General features: G+C 39.7%; 1 protein-coding gene across 13 annotated transcripts in view; it reads right to left on the bottom strand.

Annotated features, from left to right (window-relative positions):
* Window positions 1-21341, bottom strand: part of MCF2L (MCF.2 cell line derived transforming sequence like) — a 397307-nt gene that overhangs the window by 141377 nt on the left and 234589 nt on the right. For all 13 annotated transcript variants that reach the window (XM_043992544.1, XM_043992546.1, XM_043992552.1 and 10 more), the window contains exon 2: window positions 6753-6836. In XM_043992544.1, coding sequence (XP_043848479.1) covers window positions 6753-6828 — 76 coding nt within the window. In that variant the 5' untranslated portion in view covers window positions 6829-6836. The remainder of the gene's footprint in view (window positions 1-6752; window positions 6837-21341) is intronic.

The following is a 21341-nucleotide window of genomic DNA, read 5'->3' as shown; positions in this document are numbered from 1 at the left end:
AACTCATTTACAGGCTTATCTCTCACTGTTCTCAGCATAGATTAGATGCTCTAATCACACTGGGCTTCTCAGGAAATACCTTTCCTCCTCCCCTCTGCCTGACTCCTCCATTTCAGTCTACTGAAATCCTACCCATACTTCAGATTTCTTCTTTTTTTAAAAATTTAATTAAATTTAGGACAATGATGGTTAAGTGACTTGCCCAGGGTCATATAGCTAATAAGTGTCAAGTGTCTGAGGCTGGATTTGAACTCAAGTCCTCCTGAATCCAGGGCTGGTGCTTTATCCACTGTGCCACCTAGCTGCCCCAGTTTTTGTTTTTTGTTTTATTTTGTTTTTTTGTGAACCTTTTTAAAATCTTAGTTTTGTATCTTTCTTGTTTTTTGTTTTTTTTTATTTTTCCCTGTTACCCAGCAAAGTATTTTGCCTATAAGTATTTGTTGCACAAAAATAGAATTAAGGTAGTAATAATGACAGGATTTACCCACAAATAGCATCACATTGGACTAATCTTCCTGGGACAAGATATGAAAGTGATGGTCTGGAACAAAACACTGTTTCCTAAAACATTGTAAAGACTCACACGGAAAGAAAATCTATTGAATTTGGTTCTTAATAGTGGGCAGGGATCGGGAAGGGAGTGGAGTTATCCATGGGTCAGTCACCTTGAAACAGCTGTCACAGTAACAAAAAGCAGATGCTCAATAAATATTCATAGGCTGATGACCTAAAAGGCTGATTGAAAATACACCTACTAGGAGTTTAGGAAAAAAATGTCTGCTGTAGATCAAATAGATGTGGAACTAGATTGGAAAACCCCTTCATGGTTAAGTGGGAAAATAAAAGAAGCCATTGTAAGGAAAGTGGTGTGTGTGTGTGTGTGTGTGTGTGTACATACATACAAATATTTTTATTTTTTCAGAGTAAAAGTGTCAGCACGTGGCACACAGTAAGCACTTAATAAATTCATTCTTATGAGGTAGCAAGTTCACTTTTAATAAACTGTGCATCACAGAAAACCCTAGGACTTGATGACATCTGCAGAGAAATTGGATATAATATAAGAAAGCTCTGGTTGAGTTATGCAAATTGCCCTTCAAATATCCTCTGTTTTAAAGACCAGTAAAATGCCAATGCACCTTGCATCTATAATAACCATAATAATAATAATAATAACCATAACAACAATAACAAGCATTTAGATCACTCTATGTGTCAGGAACTGTGCTCTGCACCTTACAATTATTATCTCATTTGATCCTCACAACAGGAGGAAGGTGCTATTATAACTCCCCTTTTACAGTTAATGGAACAGAGGAAAACAGAGAAGGAAAACTTGGATATTATAGCTCTCCAAGTCTTACTAAAGCTGACTGGTAACTGTTTTACCAATATTCTTAGAGAACTGCCTGGGTCCTAGAGAAGCTAAGTGACTTGGACTGGGTCACCCTGCCACAATATGTTACAGGCAAGACTTGAATTCAGGTCCTCCTGACTCTGAGTCATAATACCATAATAATGGTAACATATCACTGATAAATGTGATTACCACCATCCCCCCCCCATATTTTCACTCATTTTCTGTTATTTTGTTATTGGCAGACAGGAATTAGTGGACTGGTACCCTTTCAAGTGTCTGAATACTAATTAAGTCTTTCTCATCTCTATACAAACGTTCCTGAGAGGGCCTATCTTTTTGCTTTAATTTCCCCCCTCTTCAGATTCTCTTCAATTAAACAACAATGTCCTTCAAATTTAGATACTACAGTTTGTCATTTGACATTACCGGTCTATTACTTCTTTATTCTCAGGTCTCTCCAGACCTCACATGGCCCACACAGGGGATCTGCTAAGACTTCATTCTAAGGGGCAGCTAGATGACACAGTGGATAAAGCACTGGCCCTGGATTCAGGAGGACCTGGGGTAAAATCCAGCCTCAGACACTTGACATTTACTAGCTGTGTGACCCTGGGCAAGCCACTTAGCCCTCATTGCTCTGCAAAAAAAAAAAAAAAAAGAAAAAGAAAAAGAAAGAAAGAAAGGGGAAAAAAAAGACTTCATTCTAAATTTTTATCTACACAGTAGTGGGGTGGCACAGTGGATAGATAGAGCACTGGTCCAGAGTCAGGAAGACTCATCTTCAGGAGTTCAAATTTGTCCTCAGATACTTACTAGCTGTGTGACCCTGGACAAGTCACTTAACCCTGTTTGCCTCAGTTTCCTCATCTGTAAAATGAGCTGATGAAGGAAATGGCAAACCACTCCAGTATCTTTGCCAAGAAAACTCCAAGTGGGGTCATGAAGAGTCAGACATGACTGAACAACAGCAAAAATCATTTACAAAGCAGTATGAATAGAAATAGTACCTAGAAAGAGGCACTAACCAGGCAAGAACAGTTAAGTCTTGGGGTAGCTCTATAGTGGAGGGAAAGCGGGTGAGCCCAAAAGTGCTCTAGTTGTGGGGTAAAAATTTGGACCTACTGCCTCACAGGTGTGAACATGAGAGTAGGATTGGCAGGTGAGGAAGGGCTTCATTCTGCTGGCAAAGAAAAACAGGGGCAATAATTGTTAGAAGGTGGTAAGAGAGAGAGAGAAGGCAGAGGCCTGAGCTGTTGAAACAATGACATCTCAGCCCTCGATTCTCTCTCAATGAACGGAAAGAATATTTTTTTCTGATTGACTCTTGGCAGATGGACCAGTCTAGATAAAACAGCAATACATAACAATCATCTATCAGAGCTGTTAGTGAAGATATTCTCGTTGCGTTCTGCTAATGAAGGGCGTTCAAAACCTCATTGCATGAAAATTTTCCCAGAGGCTGGGAAACAAGAGATCATAACATGACCTACTCCTTGATATATAAACAAGAGTAACTGTGTAACAATGGAACCTGCAGGTCTCTACTAGTTACATGAATCTAATATCTATTTAGTGGGAGGGAAGAGGGGGAGGAAGAGGAGGTGGAAGAGTGGATCGAGTCCCAGTTCAAGAGGTATACAACTTACCTGGCACAGAAAAGGTAAAAAGGACAACAATGAGAAATCATCCTCAAGGAAAGAAAACCAACACTGCAGGTGCTGCCCATCCAATGGAATCTGAATAAGGAACTAAGTATCTGTCTATAGTTGGAAGATCTTTATTTTTTCTTCTCACTTATCTTTTAGTCCTCAACAGTTGTCCCCTATCCTTCATCCTTCTACAGGGCAGGAAATAGGCAGGGTGGTGCAATGGAAAGAACATTAGATTTGGTCCCAGTTTTCGTTTTTAATTTAGTTTTCAATCAGAGTCATACCCGTGTCACCTTACCTAGGTTACTTAACCTCTCTGGCCCCTCATTTTCCTCACCTTTAAAATGGCAGAGGGATTGGACTAGATGGTCATTGAAGTCCCTGCCTATAGGGGGCATAATAGATAGAGCAGTGGACCTAGAGTTAGGAAGACGAGTTCAAATCCCCTTTCGGAAACTTGCTAGCCATGTAGGTAAGTAACTTAATTTCTGTCTGCTTTGGTTTCCTCATCTATAAAACAGGAATTATCCAGTCCTAAACTAATCTCCAGTTTTGCGTCTCTATCTGTTTACTGGACATCTCCAACTGCATGGCCTGTAAACATTTTGATCTCAATATGACTCAAATGGGTGGCAGCTAGGTGGTGCAGTGGATAGAGCACCGGCCCTGGAGTCAGGAGGACCTGAGTTCAAATCCAGCCTCAGACACTTGACACTTACTAGCTGTGTGACCCCGGGCAAGTCACTTAACCCCCATTGCCCCGCCAAAAAAAAATATATGACTCAAATGGAACTTGTTAACTTTCCCTCAAACCCTTCCCTCTTCCTAATTTCCCCATTACAGTTGAAAGTCTGACCATCCTCCCAGTTACTCAGGCTCAAAACCTAGGTTTCTTTCTAGACAACACTTTTTCTCACCCCCACTATCTAATCTATTCTTTTTTTGGGGGGGGGTGAGGCAATTGGGGTTAAATGACTTGCCCAGGGTCACACAGCTAGTGTCCAGTGTCTGAGGCAGGATGTGAACTCAGGTCCTCCTGAATCCAGGGCCCGTGCTCTATCCACTGCACCACCTAGCTGCCCCCTATCTAATCTATTCTCAAGTCCTGGCGATTTTTCACTTTGTAGTATCTCTTATATAGTGCTGCTCTTTTCTCCTCTGACAGGGGCATCATTCTAGTCTAGGTCATCCCATCCGGACTACTGCAATAGCCTGCTGGTTGGCCACTCTCCCATGTCTTTCCTCGTTCTCTCCTCTAAGTCTCAGGTCCCACATCATCCCCCTTCTCAGTCAGCTCCAGAAGCTTCCTTTCACCCTGAAGTTCAAATATAAAATCCTCTGACTTTTAAAGACCTTTACAACGTAGCCCCTTCCTAGCTTTTCAGTCTCCTTATGCCTTCCTCTTCTCCACATACTCTGCCATCTGCACAGTCCAATGAGAGTGGCCTCTCTGCAGTTCCTAAATAAAATGTTCCGTTTCCCATGGCTGTTCCTCATGCTTAGAATTCTCTTCCTTCTCTACCTCTTGGCTTCCTTAAAGTCAAACCTAAAGTCCCACCATCTACCAAAAGACTTATGCTTGAAAGAAATGATTATTAAATAACCAATTGTTAATATTGGAGAGAGTCCAGATTTTTCCCTTCCTATTTCCATTGCTATTCCTATTTTCCCCTTGTATTCCTCATTTTCTATCAGGCCAAGTCAGCCTCTGGAGAATAGGGCTGATAATGATTTGGATTTAACATCCTCTTCAATCCTGTTCAGACCCCACCAAACTGGGGAAGTACATTGTGTTTTACTCAGACTTGGTTGTGGGGTAGAGCCTTTGTCTAGATTGCCAGAGGCTGGGGGTGGTCTGGGAGTAAGAATGCCACCCCCAGCCCCTCATTAGAATAAGCCCACCTAGTATTATAATATTAATTTTCTTCTTATTAACCAATCAGAGTTGATAGTCATCTGATGGAAACACTCATTCTTCCAAGGGCATATAAACTTCAAGAAGCCTTCACAAGGGGTCTCTGGTTTATGAGAGAAGGCCAAATGCCTATTCTTTTATTAATTATTCACTAGCTATAATTAATAAAATGATTAACTACCCAGAAATCATATCTAACTTTTTTTTTTTTGGCAGAGCAATGAGGTATTACCCAGGGTCACACAGCTAGTAAGTGTCAAGTGTCTGAGGCTGGATTTGAACTCAGGTCCTCCTGAATCCAAAGCCGGTGCTTTATGCACTGCACCACCTAGCTGCCCCCTCATATCTAACTTTTTATACATCACACCCCCAACCCCCTTAGCACTAGTACCATCCTTCTGCTGATGACCTCCAATTTATCTATTTGTTGTTTGTGCATAGTTCTTTTCACATTGTCTCACTCATTACACTCTGAGTTTCTTGGAAGCAGGGACTGTCTTTTGCCTTTCTTTGTACTACCCAGCTTAGCACAGTGCCTGATGCATGAAGACATTTAATGTTTACTGACTAACTGAACAGAATGCATCTCCCAAGACTGTTATGAGATTAAGATGAGATAATATTTGCAAAATGCTAGGCAAACCTCATAGTGCTTTATAACACTTGCTATCATTCAATCTATGATCGTGTTGACCCTGCTCAGGTAAATCTGGGTTGCATTGCCAAAAAGTTCAGAGGCATCATAGAAACCAAAGAGGTATGGGAACTTAACATTCATGAGCTGGGTTAAGAGAGGACTGAAAGGGGCAGCTAGGTGGTGCAGTGGATAAAGCACCAGCCCTGGATTCAGGAGTACCTGAGTTCAAATCCGGCCTCAGACACTTGACACTTGCTAGCTGTGTGACCCTGGGCAAGTCACTTAACCCCAATTGCCTTACTAAAAAAACAAAACAAAAAACAAAAAGGAGAGAACTGAAAGAACAAATTGGACAACTCCTTTAACCCCATGTCCCTCTTCCCTTCCTTTTTCCTTTTTGAAGTAGTTACATGGCACAGTGGATAGAGCTCTGGGACTGGAGTCAGGACCACCTGAGTTCAAATCCAGCAATATACCCATACTAGCTTGGTGACCCTAGACAAGTTAATAGCCTCCATTTGTCTCCAATTCCTTAACTGTAAGATGGGGATAATAACAACAGGTACCTCATAGGCTTGTTCTGAGGATCAAATGAGATATTTGTAAAGTGCTCAGCACAGTGTCAGGCACATAGTAGGCACTCCATAAATGCTTATTCCTTTCCTGATCACTCTCCACTTTGACAGCATGTTCTGTGATGTGCGCTGTCTGTGTTTTGTTCTCACTGCCACCAAACCACTGGGCAAAGTTTTTCCTATCACCTTGATGTAGAACCAACACATCCTACTCCTGGAAAAACTGAGTCCCTATAATAGAACTTAATCAGAATAAAATGCAGTTTCAAGATATCTTCCTTTCATGAATTTCAGAAGTGATGGTTGAGCATATTTTTCATCATTACGCAGGGTACAGAATGGATTGATTGGGAATTGAGGATGTACGGGGGCTGAATGTTCATAAACCGGAATAAGTTAGAAATGGAAGAGCCAATAGTACAAGTATCTTTACCCCATGGAAATAGTTAATAGTTCATAAGCATTCATTAAGCATCAACTACCTGGCAGGTAGTATGTTAAGCCCTAGGGAAACGAAGAAAGACTCTTGATGAGCTCACAAACTAAATAGGCCATCACTTTCTGTCCCCTCTCCCATTTGGCCACCCTATCACCACTGTGGGCTTTTCACACTTACCAGACAGGTAAGCAAACTGCTTTTTCAGTTGGTCTTCAATATCAGCGGCACAGAGGGGAGCGATATCCTGGTGCATGATTTCATCTGAAGAGAAAAGAGAAAACACACACACGCACACTGTCATTTAATGGAAAACTTTACCTCATCCTCTATAAAATGCCAAGTCTGGATTAGCCAACCACACACAGAGCCATGCATGTCTAAAAACACCTAAGGGTGAGTTGTCACGTGTCTGGAAAAAAAAAGGAATTCCAGTTTCCAGCTCAGGGAAACCTTTGTCTCTGAATGATCAGAAGCTATGACCCTGGCATATCCCCAGGGCTTTAACAACCATGTGGGTTATATGTAAGAGGAGAGACATTGCCATGAAAGACTCAAACCTCAGGACCCTTATCTCTGCTCCTCCCCACAAAAGGAAAGCCTTGCTGTGGAAATATATTCATTCTTATTCTTATTCATATTCATATTCATTCTCTCTCTCCCTTTTTATTATTCTTTCCCTCTTATTTTCTTCCCCCTCTCTCTTATTCTCTCCTCCCTCTCTCTCATTTTCTTCCCCCTCTCTCTTATTCCCTTCTCCCCTCGCTTATTCTTCCCCCCTTTCTTATTCTTCATCTCCCCTTTCTCTCCCTACCCCTCCTTCTCTCTGATATCAGAAAGGAGGTTCAGCTGCTGGTGGTTCGATGGGAACTGCTTAATTGCTGATTACACACTTTCCCCAGCAGTACCTCACAGAAACAACTCCCCTTTATCCAATTGTGAAGTAATTCCACAGGCTACATCAAAGCTGAGATTAAGTGAGACTGTCAGGGGTTAGTTATGTCATTTGATCCTTCCCCACAACACCGTCTAAATTAATAAGATAGATATTATCTTAGAAGGCAGATTTCCATGGCAGTGATTTTATTTTCCACAGGGAAGAAGAAAGAATGACTAAATTTTACTAACTCATTAAAACAGGTAAATGAGACTATTCCTTTGAGCAACAACTATGAATCTTGGGCTTCTGCAGCACTTAGACATGAGGTCTTTTGAGAAGGGCACTATTTTCACATGACTCAAGGTCAGAAGCTTTGATTATCCACAATCTGGAAACACAGGTGCCCAATGAATTCACAAGAGCCAAAAATGATGGCCAAATATTAAGCAAGCAGTGGAAATATATTGACCCTTGTGACTATGGGTAAGTCAGCTTGGTCTAAATACAATGGCCCTTGCAAGCGCAAGTATGGTGTCACTGGGCTTCAGATCTGCAAAATGAGAGGGTTAGGTGAGGTGGCCTCCGAAGTCTTTCCTAACTTCAGAATGTTAAGTCTATGAAGTCAATGTTTATGATCAAGGAACTGAGAATTCTTCATTGGGTTTGCCCAGCAAAGGCCAAAAGCTGAATTTGGTATCTCTTCTGGGAAATATAAAATTAGAGTCTAGAGCAGGGGTTTTAACCAGACTCCTAAAGTCTATGCATCTATTACAGAGGGTCTTTGAATTTGTTTTTTAAAAAATACGCTGATAATTGCATTTCAATATAATTGGTTTCCTTTGCAATCCTGGATATATTAGTTCTTTAAAAACATTGTCTTTAAAAACATTGTCTTTAAAAACACTGGAGGGGTCTATGGCTTTGCCACACAGTCCAAGAGGCCCATAGCACACACACACACAAATTAAGAACTACTGGATTACAGGAATAGTTCCCTTACTTTGGAGCCTCATTTAATAGTCTCTCTCTTCACATCTGGAACTCTCAAGTTCTGTGTGCCTGCTGAGTGAGTAGTATATACTTGGTTCAGTCATTTTTTAGTTGTGTCTGACTCTTCATGACCTCATTTGTGGTTTTCTTGGCAAAGATACTGGGATGGTTTGCCATTTCCTTCTCCAGCTCATTTTACAGATGAGGAAACTGAGGCAAACAGGGCGAGGTAACCTGCCCAGGCTCACAGCTAGTAAGTGTCTGAGGTGGGATTTGAACTCACAAGGATGAATCTTCCTGATTCTAAGCCTAGTGCTCTATCCATTATGCCACCTAGTTTCCCTCAATATGCAGGAGCAAGATCAGTTTCTATTTGAGTTTTGATTCCACTGACATGAGGGATATATTATTGTTGTTGTTTAGTTGTTTCAGTCATATCCAACTCTTTGTGATCTCATTTGGGATTTTCTTGGCAAACATACTGGAGTGGTTTGCCATTTCCTTCTCCAGTTCATTTAACAGGTGAGGAAACTGAGGCAAACAGGGTGAAGTGACTTGCCCAGGGTTACACATCTAATAAGTGTCTTAGGCTAGATTTGAACTCAGCAAGATGAGTCTTCCTGTCTCCAGGTCCATCACTCTATCCACTGTGCCACCTAGCTGCCCTAGCAGTATATACAGTATTCCACATATTCAGCCATCTTCAGGTCATCCTCATGGTATTTGAGAAATGTCAAATCTTTAGGGTTCACAAAGCATCCAAACTCACTTACATGAGACAGCCCCTCACAGGCAATGCCTGTCTTATTATTTTTTTTTTTTTGGATTCCCAGAGCCTGGCAGAGTACCTGACAACATAGATCCCTAGGAAAAGCTTATAGATTCATTTAAAAATGTAGTTCTAAGGGGGAAATTACTTATCCTAAATCTGGGGTGAAAATCCACATTAAAAGCCAAAAACTTGACCCTAAAATGAGTAGGTTAACCTATTGAGTTCACCTTATGTTCAAACTATCTGGTTTCTCTTTGCTATTTCTGCACTCAAAACCACATACTGTAGTAAATACTTTGTTCTGGACACTTTGATCCCTTTGTACTTATAGCCACAGAATAACATGTATGTTAAAAGATTTTGGTATTTTAAATTTTTTAATGATATCTTTTGTTTGAAATGACTTTTGTTTCTTTATTTTTCCCTTTCCTGCACCTAGAAGGCTAGCCTTTGTGACAACAACAAAAAGAATAAAAAGCAGTTTTCATTTTTTTTCTATAATCAGTTTTAAGTTGAAAGGCATACTCCTCCCATTTTTTTTATTACAGAGCCAGGGGACCCTACATCCTCCAAAAAAAATGTTCCATTTGCAGACTGTCATTTAAAATCCAGAATATTTGAGCAAAGTACTTATTTTGGTTCCTACTCATAGGATTTAGATTTAAAATGACTGGACAGGGGCAGCTAGGTGGTGCAGTGGATAGAGCACCGGCCCTGGATTCAGGAGGACCTGAGTTCAAATCCGGTCTCAGACCTTTAACACTTACTAGCTGTGTGACCCTGGGCAAGTCACTTAACCCCAATTGCCTCACCAAAAAAAAAAAAATTAAAAAAAAATAAAATGACTGGACAAATCATTTGGTCCAATTCTCTTACTTTTACAGAGTAGGAAAACTGAGGCTCAGAGAAAAGTAACTAATGGCTCAATATCACACATATGGGAAATGGCAGGGAAGAGTATCTGAACCCAGTTTTCTTAGACTCCCAATACCTGCTCTCCTCCATACCACACCTGTATCTCCAAGGGTCACTGTATTTAGAATAAGACTGCTGCTGCATTGCATGGTGGGAATTTTGGAGCCAGTAATAATACAGGTCTACTAATTCAACCTTTAACTATGTAGCGTGCTTCACTACCCAGCCCTTTGCAAAATTAATTTATTAAATAATTTGAACCAAGGACAGCTAGGTGGCCCAGTGGATATTGTTAGAGTTCAAATATGGCCTCAGTCATTTACTAGCTGTGTGACCCTGAACAAGTCACTTAACCCCTGTTTGCCTCAGTTTCTTCGTGTGTAAAATGTAGTTAATAATAGCACCTAAAAATTCTTGTGGTGATAAAATCAGATAATATTTATAAAGCACTTAGCATTGTGCCTGGCATATGGTAAGCACCATATAAATGTTTGCTACTTCTTGTTGTTCAGTCATGTCTGAAAGTTCATGGGGTTTTCTTGGCATAGATTACTGGAGTGGTTTACCATTTCCTTCTCCAGTATGTCTCCCTTTTACAGATGAGGAACTGAGGCAAATAAAGGTTAAGTGACTTGTCCAGGGTCACACAGCTAGTAAGTGTCTGAGGTCACATTTGAACTCAGATCTTTCTGACTCTAGGCCTGGTACTCTATCTACCATACCAGCTAACTGCCTCTGTTAGCTACTACTACTCCCCTTATGACCACCCCCTCCCCCAAACCTGAAAACAGTTTCAGATACTTTTACATTTTTCCCAACAAAAGCACCAAAAGCAAGATTGATTCTTTTAAAAAAAAACAATTACTTTGACATGTAATAATACCTTATTGTGAAAGCAAGCTCTGTCATGCTAACTATATTAAGGGGGTCATTTTAAATTATTTTAATTTAAATTACACTTCCTGTTTTTGCCTACTAGTTGAGAATGATTCAACAATCTGAAACGACATTTAAAAAACACACACAATTAAAAACAACAACACCCAAATGTCACTAAAAGGATGTTGATTCAACATATCCAACTCCTACAGTGTAAAGTGAGAAGCCGTTTTGAGTAGGTTTGAAAGAAATAAGGAATCTGAGTTTTCAAGGATATTTTTCCTCTTTTAAGATACTAATTGATGGATTTCAGTTTAGATTGGGCTGGCTGATTGAAGCCTGACAAAATCCTAGAAAGAGGAGAATTTAAAACGGGGGCAAGAGGCTGGTTAAGATAAACAAGTTAGCTAAGAAGACAAAATCATCAGTTACAGAGTTAAGGCTGCTTTGGGTAAGAAGTAACAGATCTCACCCCCAAGCGCCTTTCACATCTCCAGGGTCTCACTGAACTCATGTCAAATGTCCAAGAACAGGAAATGGGGTCATCTCACCATGCTGATTTAATAAGAGGGTTCAAGAAAGACATCATCCAGTCACAGTGTGTCTCTGTCTGAGTACAGTACATTACAGATAATAAAGCAATCTAATAACATTCCTGTCTCAGCACAGACGTTTATGAGGAATTCCAAACAAGGAAGTTATTTTGTGATCCCCCAAAAAAATCTGATTTGAGAAAAGGAAAAACTCAGAGGAGACAGAAATTGGCCATTCTTTGTATGAACTGAAAGGTCGGGTGATGGAGGGCTGGGAGGAGGGGGCTTCCTTGCCTGAGGTGCTGTGCTGTGCTCCTCCCTCACTAGACTCTTCAGATACTTTTGTTGGGTTTTGTTTTGGGGGGACTGGGTCTCCCTGTCTTGCCCAGGCAGGGAGTTCGTTCAGAGGCCACTCAGGGGCCCTATCCCACTGCTGATCAGCATGGAAGTTTATGACCTGGTCTGGTTCCCCTCTTCCTTAAGCTGCATGGCAGCTTCCAAGGGGCTCATCGTACTGGTATCATATTTAGTGTGGACACCAGCTCAGTTTTAGTTCTACTATGCCTCTAAATTCTCAGGTTCAAGTAAGCCATCAGCCACCCACATAGCAGAAAATAGAGGTATGTGCCATAATCCAGGCAAGTGGATTCTACTGTAAATGGAAATGGGAGATGGGAGATGGGAGCAAGGGACAAAGTCTCTCCCAAAGGTGATAGAAGTAACATGAGTCCCACTGGGTGCCTCCCGTGCTATTACCTGGTGATGGCCCAAAGGCCTAAAAAACCTAGGTGGTGTTACCTATGAGTCTTCAATTTGTCTGGTGGAAGTAACATTTATACTTGGAGAGAAGCACCATTATATACACCAAAATATATTCATTGATGGAAACCATTTAACACACCACAGAATGATATGCACCAAATTCAAAACCAACTGACTAAATACTAAAATACTTAAAAAGTAAAATATATCCAGAAAGCATAAAGGTCAGAATGCAAAAAGGGTAGTCAATGAACAAGTAAAGGCTTCCTCAGGCCTTCAAGTGTGGAGCTGACATCTTTATTAAGGAGCAGCTAGGTGGCACAGTGGATAGAACACTGGCCCTGGATTCAGGAGGAACTGAGTTCAAATCCGGCCTCAGACATTTGACACTTACTAGTTGTATGACCCTGGGCAAGTCACTTAACCCTCATTGCCCTGCCAAAAACAAAAATAAAAAACAGGCTCATGATATGATTAAGGAGTGAAAGGCAACAGAAATGGGAAAACAAAAGAGGTGAATGTTGCCTAACCTAATCAGCGTCAAACAACCTAAGTTTCTAAGCCTGTAGTAAAGTGCCATTATACTCCCCATCAAGTAGTAATTCAGTAGCTGTTACAGAAAGAGTGGAAAGTAAAGATGTTTATAGTGTTAGTTATACAAGTTGTTGAAGGACCTGTCTGATTTAAGCTCTAAGGATAGACATCAGCCAATAAGCATTTATTAAGCACTCACTATGTGGCAAACACTGTGCTAGGCCAGAGCATATACAAAGACAAAAGTGAAATGAGACCTTGCCCTCAAGAAGCTTATATTCCATTAGGGGAGACAACACATACACATAAAAGTATAAGCAGACTTCTTGTTGTTTGGTCCTTTTCCGGTCATGTCCAATTCTTCCTGACCCCATTTGAGGTTTATTTGGCAAAGATTCTGGAGTGGTTTGCCATTTTCTTCTCCAGCTCATTTTACAGATGAAGAAACTGAGGCAAAGAAGGCTAAATGATTTTCCCAGAGTCACACAGCTACTAAGTATCTGGGACTGGATTTGAACTCAGGAGGATGTCTTCCTGAATCCATGCCTGGCACCCTAATCACTGAGCCACCAAGCTGCCCCACATATGTAGAATATGTGCATGTTTATGTATGCATGAAAATAAGACAGTTTTGGGAGGGGGTATGGTTATAAGTGGGGTGGGACCAGGAAAAGCGTCATTTAGAAAGAAGCACTTAAACTGAGTCTTGAAGGAAACCAGGGATTCCAAGATGGGGAAGGAATAGTTTTTGTAATATGAGAACAGCCGTTGTAGGGTTTTGTTGTTGTTATAGGAATTTATTTTACCTACAGAATTGCATCAGGCTCACAGGTACCATGGACAGCTAGGGGGCACAATGGATAGAGCTTCAGGCCGTGCAGCTGGGAAAACTCATCTTCCTAAATTCAAATCTGGCTTCAGACACTTACTAGAGGTATGATCCATGGCAAGTCACATAATCCTATTTGCCTCAGTTTCCTCACTTGTGAAATGAGCTGGAGAAGGGAATGGCAAACCGCTTTAGCATTTTTACATAGAAAATCCCTCCAAAAAGGGATCCATGAAGAGTAGGACAGGACCAAACAACAACAACTTAGGTACCCTACATCCAATTCCAATAAAGATTAAGCACATACTACATATGCCAGGCACTGTGCTGGGGATACAATTAATAAAAAGAAAGAATACCTGCCCTCAAGGGGCTTACAATCTAATAGGGGGAGGAAGCACACAAAAGAAAGCTGTAAGGATGGGAGGACAGATAAACTAGGGGTATCTTGTTCCAGGCAGAGTAGAAAATGGAGAGTAGAATGGCCTAAAAAGTCCAGGTTCTGCCTCTATAAAGGAAGGCATTGGGAAGAGTTTGGTACTCCATCCTTCAGCCCTCTAACTGGAGGGGAGAGGAAAATGAAGAAAGTGGTGTCCACCAAGGCTTGAGTTAGCAGCATGGTGGTGAGATTAGAGGAGATAAGCTTAACCTGGAGGAAACATCTTGTTTCATGGTGGCAGAGTAGAGAGAGCCATTAATACACAAGAGCATTTAAACTTTATTTTCACTCCCTTTTCTGAATGTACTTAGAAAATTCATTATGAACACTACAATAAAAGCCCATGCTTAGCTGGGAAGAAGACTGATTTGAAAGACCTAGAGATATATGCATTCATTTGTCAAACGCTTATTAAAGATCTACTATTTTCTTTTCTTTTTTCCAATTCAAAGTACTTCGATGTCGCCAAATGCAAGAAGTTAATAAATGCCTATTTATGCTTAGCATTAAAATGGTTTCTATGCAGGAAACAAAAGATATGGAGGAAAGAATCCTTGCTCTCCATGAGTTTACTGGGTAGTTGGGGAAATGAAACAAATAGTTTCATAGGTTTCTACATGGTAGGGAGCATTGCATCATAGATATGAGAGTTGGAAGCGTCTTTATTTCTTTTTTTGTTGTTGTTTAGAATTTTATTTTCCAAATTACATGTAAAAAGCAAATTTTGACATCGATTTTTTAAAACTTTGTGTTCCAACTTCTCTTCCTCCCTCCCTTCCCACCCCCACCCCAAGAACTCAAGTAATTCGATGTAAGTTATACATGAGTAAAGATCTACTATTTTCAAAGCATGGGGGAGAGGAACTAAGTGTAGATAAGACATGATCCCTGCCCTCAAGAAATTTAGTCTTCATAGGGGATGACAGACACAAAGAACTACAAAACACAGCAATAAAGGAATGAGTTAGAATGTAAGCTCCATGAAAGTAGTGACTGTCTCATTCTTTATATTTTATCCCTAGTGCCTAGCACAGTTCTTGAGTGTGACATGTAACTGGGAATCAATAAATGCTATTTTATTGAGATGGGGGTGGGGGGAGGGTGCTTCGTGAGGTCCTAGGGGTAGGACAATACTATCTAGGGTAAGATCATTACTATCCAGGTTAATCAACCCTCTCAAATGTCATCCTTGTTCAGATATGTATGTAAAGGAATAAGTGCTAATTAAATTTGCATCTACACTCCTGTTCAGATATACTCTATGATAGAAGAGATGTGAAGGACAACAATAGAGAGGTATTAAATTTGGCTTATGTAACAGTAGGGCCAGATCACCTAAGATGGAAGGGGTCATGTGGAAGACACTGGGAGATGGGAGAACCACCCTACCATATGTTTGGGAGCAGCCTTTTTCCTTACTACCTTTGGACTCAAGCTCAGAAAAAAGGCAGACTGTGCTCAGGCAGATAATTTTTTTTTTTTTTGCGGGGCAATGGGGGTTAAGTGACTTACCCAGGGTCACACAGCTAGTAAGTGTTAAGTGTCTGAGGCCGGATTTGAACTCAGGTACTCCTGAATCCAGGGCCAGTGCTTTAACCACTGCGCCATCTAGCTGCCCCAGGCAGATAATTTTTAAAGCTGAAACACAGTTCCAGCTTTGCAGCAATGGGTCAATGAAGGATCTGTCAGCAGATTTTGCACTCAAGTCATACCAAGAGGACCTGCCAGAGCTAACATCCTCTCAGGATTGTATTGGAAAACTCATCATCTTTATATCACAGTAAGAAATAAGAATAGGACTTTAGTGGACACCTGGAATATTTAAGAAATATGGGGGAAGGAGATGGAGTAATAGATCTATTTTGGAGAGTAGCTAATACCTTAGAAGCACTTAATAAGTGCTCATTAAGACATTGCAATGCCTATGGAAATGTTTTTTGTGACTACATAGATATAGATATGGATATGGATATGGATATGGATATGGATATGGATATGGATATGGATATAGATATAACTTATACTGAATAGCTTGGCTTTTTAAGAGGGGGGAGAGAGGAAGGAAGAGAATTTGTAGTACACATTTTTTAAATGGACATTAAAACTGTTTTTACATGTAATTGGGAAAAATAACATTTTAAATAAATACATAGCAATGCTGAAAATACATTTGGTAACTGAAAGTTCCCAAATCCCTGAAAAGTAATAACTTTTCTTTAAGAATTTTGTCCTTACAAGATTAGGTGTTTTCTGGACTACACATTTCACTGGAAATGACTTTGTAAAAGAAGCTCAGGCCTGGGATGATACAATAGAAGTAGAAATGGTTCTAGAGTGAAAGAACCTGGGTATAAATTCTACCTTCAATGCTTGCAACCTTAACTTTCCTGAGCCTCAGTTTCCTCAAGGGTAAAAGGAAGGAGTTGGATTTGATAGCCCTATGAGATTTCCGCCAGCTCTAGGTGTATGATCCCATGGTCTTTTAAAAAGATTTTTTAATCTATTTTTTCACAAAAATGTATTTTCCTTCCCTCCTACCTCCCCACAATTGGGAAAAGAAAAAAGATGGAATCCTTTTAACAAATATGCACAGTCAAGCAAAACAAACTCCCACATTTTCCAAGTCCAAAATCTTGTTTCTTTCTGCATCTCTCTTCAACAGTTCAACAGCATGCTTCATCTCAGCTTTTCTGGAATCACAGCTGACTGTCGCACTGATCAGGGCTCTTCAAGTCTTTCCAACTTGTTTATCTTTACAATGTAAAGATTCTTTTGGTCCTGTTCATTTTATTCTCCTTTGGTTCATACAAGTCTTTGCAGGTTTAATAAAACAAACTATTTCTTTCCTAATTTCTTATAGCACAATAGTACCATTCCATTACACTACCATAACATAATTTGTTCGATCACTGCCCAACTGATGGGAATCCCTTAGTTTCCAGGTTTTAGCCACTACAAAAAGAGCCATTATAAATATTTTTTGTATATATGGGTGATCTTTTGGGGATATAGGCCTAGTAGATGTATTGTTGGATCAAAGGCTATGCTATATCATTAAAGTACCTTTGGGGCATACTTCCAAATTGCTTCCCAGAATGCATAATTCTAAGACTTTACATGAATTATTAGAGCATGAAAAACTCATAAGGGGCAGGAAACATTTACAACATAATCCTGAAGTCTTAAAATTTATTATGAAGGGGCAGCTAGGTGGTACAGTGGATAGAGTGGATAGATTCAGGAGGACCTGAGTTCAAATCAGACCTCAGACACTTGACACTTACTAGCTGTGTGACCCTGGGCAAGTCACTTAACCCCAATTGCCTCACCAAAAAAACATTTATTATAAAAAACTTAGTTGTGATTACTAGTAAGTGTACTTACAAGAATAAAGACCTTCATTCAGATTCCTAATGATGCCAATGAAAGTCACAATTCCTACAGATATGGCTGAAGCACTTACAATAAATGTATTAATTTGGCAAAGAGGGAAAGAGAAATAATAGATTCATCAGTACTGTGTGCTCCTTGGGAGCAGGAGTTGTCTTCTGCCATTCTTTTTATCCCCAGTACTTACCAAAGTAACTACTTATGTGCAAATCCTTATTGACTGACTGACAAACGACCTTTTATTGAGAATTTTTTGGGTTATGTATAAGTCACTGTATGGTGCTGAGGAGACAGAGATATAGAAGACAGCATCTTTTTCACTTAATATGCTTATAATCTAAATGTGGAGACATGTACATATAAAGCAACACAAAGCAGCATTTTCCCCATTATTATGTACTCTGCACTCTTCCTGCTCATTCCATTTCTCTTTCTCCTTAATGCACATCTGTGACCCACACCATTTCCCATGCATGCCTTCTGAAGCCAAATTTTGTGAATTAAAATAAAGGAAAACAATAAAAAAAGAAAAATCTATTACTCTCATAGTATTTAATTAGAAGACTGTGTTTTATATGTTTGGATTCATAGGGATAAACCAGATGATTCTTCAATCATGAGCCTACATTTTTTATATCAAGCCAATAAACCCAAGCCAAAACTGAATTCTATTATCCCTTTTTCCACAGTCTGTTCCACTATGTCAACATTTAAAACAACATTATTTCATCATATTTTCCCCTCAACTCTTTATTTTAAAACTAGTTTTTCTCTTCTATATAGTTTTTTTTTCTCCTTCATGGTTATTAAATTCAACTTTATTTTGTAAAAGCTTCTATAGAGTTGTAAGCTGATTCTCCTTACTTAGTTTCAAGTAGCCCTGAAACTTTGGTTTAATAGCAAAATTTCTCTTGCTCCTAGTTTTAGTTTTGTTTTCAACACCCAGAAAAGTCTAGCAGATGCACTGCTAGTAGAAAGTAGTGTCTATGGTTGTTAATCTAGCCTAATGGAGCTGTCTCCTTTATCTTTTGGCCCTCCATACTTTTCCCTATCAGGTGACAAGAAACCACATTCTTCTAACCAAGGCTCTTCTAGAATAGCCACATTGCTCAGTGATTAAGGTATTTTAGGCAATTTTCTTTAGTTTAGATTACAGAAAAAGAGGCTCACAGTATTTGAGAGCTGACAGAAACCTAAGTGGTCATTTAATCCAGCACCTTTATTTTTCTTTCATTTTAAACATTATGAATTTAACAATAATCTCCAATTTTAGAAGGGAGGACAATGAAACCTGCAGAAGGGAAGTCAATTCTCCTAACCTCCTCTCTGAAAAACAAAAGCTGAAGAATTTAACACCTGTTTCCTATGACGTTTTCTCATTGATATATCTCTAAGCTAACAAAGTACTAGGTTTTTTAAAGTCTTTTTTTAAAAATCCAGTTTTCCTATTTCTTTTCAGTTTGCAAAATGTTAACATCAAAAAGTATGGATCAAGTCATCCAAATCCTTAATTTGGAAGTCGATGTAGGAAGTCAACTACAAAAATAATAGTAATTCTTGTTTGCATGGAGTCTCAAAATTTACAAATGGATTACATCCCAAAAGTTTGTTTGTAGATCAGTCATTTGGAATTTATAGTGCATTTTCCCATAGACTAATGTCCTACTTTGTGGTCAGATGCCCCAGAGTAGGGCACAAAAGTTTATTTAAAACATAATGTGCCCAAAGTCTAGTCCTGAAACCATGTGATTGCTGACACTTGTCATCTTAGGAATATTTGAACAACATTCTGCGACTATGTATATAACCTATCTATGGGAACATGCATTCACCCAACATCAGAGGCCAGAAACAGAAAAGTTCCTCCCCATAAGACTGCCCACAGTGGAGAATGCAAGGGATAGTGAAGCCAGGGGTAAACACCCAATTGGCAAGAGTAGCTTGTTTCATCTCTATCTCTGGATAACATTGGGTCAATGCTCCAGACTAATCACTCTCTAGGAAGTTGAAATTGAGAAACATAGTAGCTCCCATGAATAAGAAATAAAAGGGTGAGCTCCCTACCTCCAGTCCATATTTGGTAATACTCATAAGTTTTTTAAGTCAGAAACTAACTGTACATGAATATTTTATTTTTTCTTTTTCAGTCTTTTTATATTAAATTCATTCATTGAGCAGCTCTTTTTTTTTTTGAGCTCCTTTGTCCATCTATTCTTAGGAGGATAGCAAAGACACAAGAGATGAGATCTATAAGATTTGTTCTCTACAGCCATTCATTGCAATATTGCTATAAGACACAAAATATACATGAGACAACTTGATTGCTATGAAAGGCACTGACAAGATCAATGGTGCAGATGAGAAATGCCAAAGGAGTTCAGAGCAAGTGCCTAAGAGAAGAGATGAAGAGAGGAAGTGGCATGAGAACTTTACCATGAAGGATGGGGAAAATGAGGTTGAATTGGAAGGGTAGAGTCAAACTGGGGATGGCCTTGAATGCTAGACTCAGGAGCTTGACTTTTATACTAGGGGCTATTGGGGGGGGGGTATAACAAAGGAATACCATAGTGAAATTGGCATTTTTAAAAAGATGCATCAGCTGGCAGTGTGTAGGACTGAGTGGAGTGGGCGAGAGATTACAGGCAAGCAGATGAAGTAAGAGGTTGCTACAGTAGTTGAGATAGGAGGTACTGAGGATGTGAAACCTTCCCTGATGTGCTAAGTGTCAATTTTATGACTTTCTGAGCTCTGGAATTTTGCCAGAAATAGACATAACAGTGAATGATCTTTAAGCTCTTCTCTATGCTAGATTGAAATTTTGTATACATTTTAAAAATTGACTTTGGAGAATTCTATGGATAATTATATTGCCTCTCCTTTTCTTACTTGTTGTTCAGCCATTTTTCAATTATGTTCAACTCTTTGTAACTCCATTTGGGGTATTCTTAGCAAAGATACTGGAATTGTTTGCCATTTCCTTCTTCAGCTCATTTTACAGATGAGTAACTGAGGTAAACAAGGTTAAGTGACTAGCCCAGGGTCACACATTCACTAAGTATCTCAGGCAAATCTGGAACCTTCCTGACTCCAGGTCCTGTTGCTCTATCCACTGTGACACCTATTTCCCCTACCTTTTTTTAAAAATTTTTTTTTTTAGTGAGGCAATTGGGGTTAAGTGACTTGCCCAGGGTCACACAGCTAGTAAGTGTTAAGTGTCTGAGGCCAGATTTGAACTCAGGTACTCCTGACTCCAGGGCCGGTGCTTTATCCACTGTGCCACCTAGCTGCCCCTCCCCTACCTTTTAATAATCATCTGCTGAAAAAAACTGTTTTGTTACAGAGAAACTGGCCGCCTCTTGAGAGTTATGGGTTGAATGACCAAGATTCCTTAAATTTTTAAGTCTGTTGTTTACCCATTGAGTGAGAGATGTAGTATGGGAGCAACAGAAAAATATAAGAAGTTCTTTTTCCAATACTAGTCCTCAGAGGACATTTGTAAGGAAAGGTTTATTTTCTAGATGATCCAGAAAATTTAAATGACAATTTATAGATTTTACTATTAAAAAAAAAAAGCACAGTGTGGTAGGCAGGCAGATTCCTGGACTTAGAACCATGAAGACTCAGGTTCAAAATCTATGGTGCTGGGCAAGTCACTTAACCATTTATGTCCAATTTTCCTCATCTGCACAAGGGTATTGGCCTCAACGAGTTCAGCGAGAAGTCCTTTCTCCCTCCATCCCCTGTTGATAGATTGATACACACTCATCACTTGATAAATCTGAGGTCTCCCTTCTCCAGATGACTCAGAGCAGTCAAATAAATGCTGCTTCTTGTTTCTAATTTTTT

This window comes from Dromiciops gliroides, chromosome 3 (genome assembly GCF_019393635.1).
Source record: "Dromiciops gliroides isolate mDroGli1 chromosome 3, mDroGli1.pri, whole genome shotgun sequence".
Lineage (NCBI taxonomy): Eukaryota > Metazoa > Chordata > Mammalia > Microbiotheria > Microbiotheriidae > Dromiciops > Dromiciops gliroides.
This window is presented reverse-complemented; position numbering and strand designations above follow the sequence as displayed.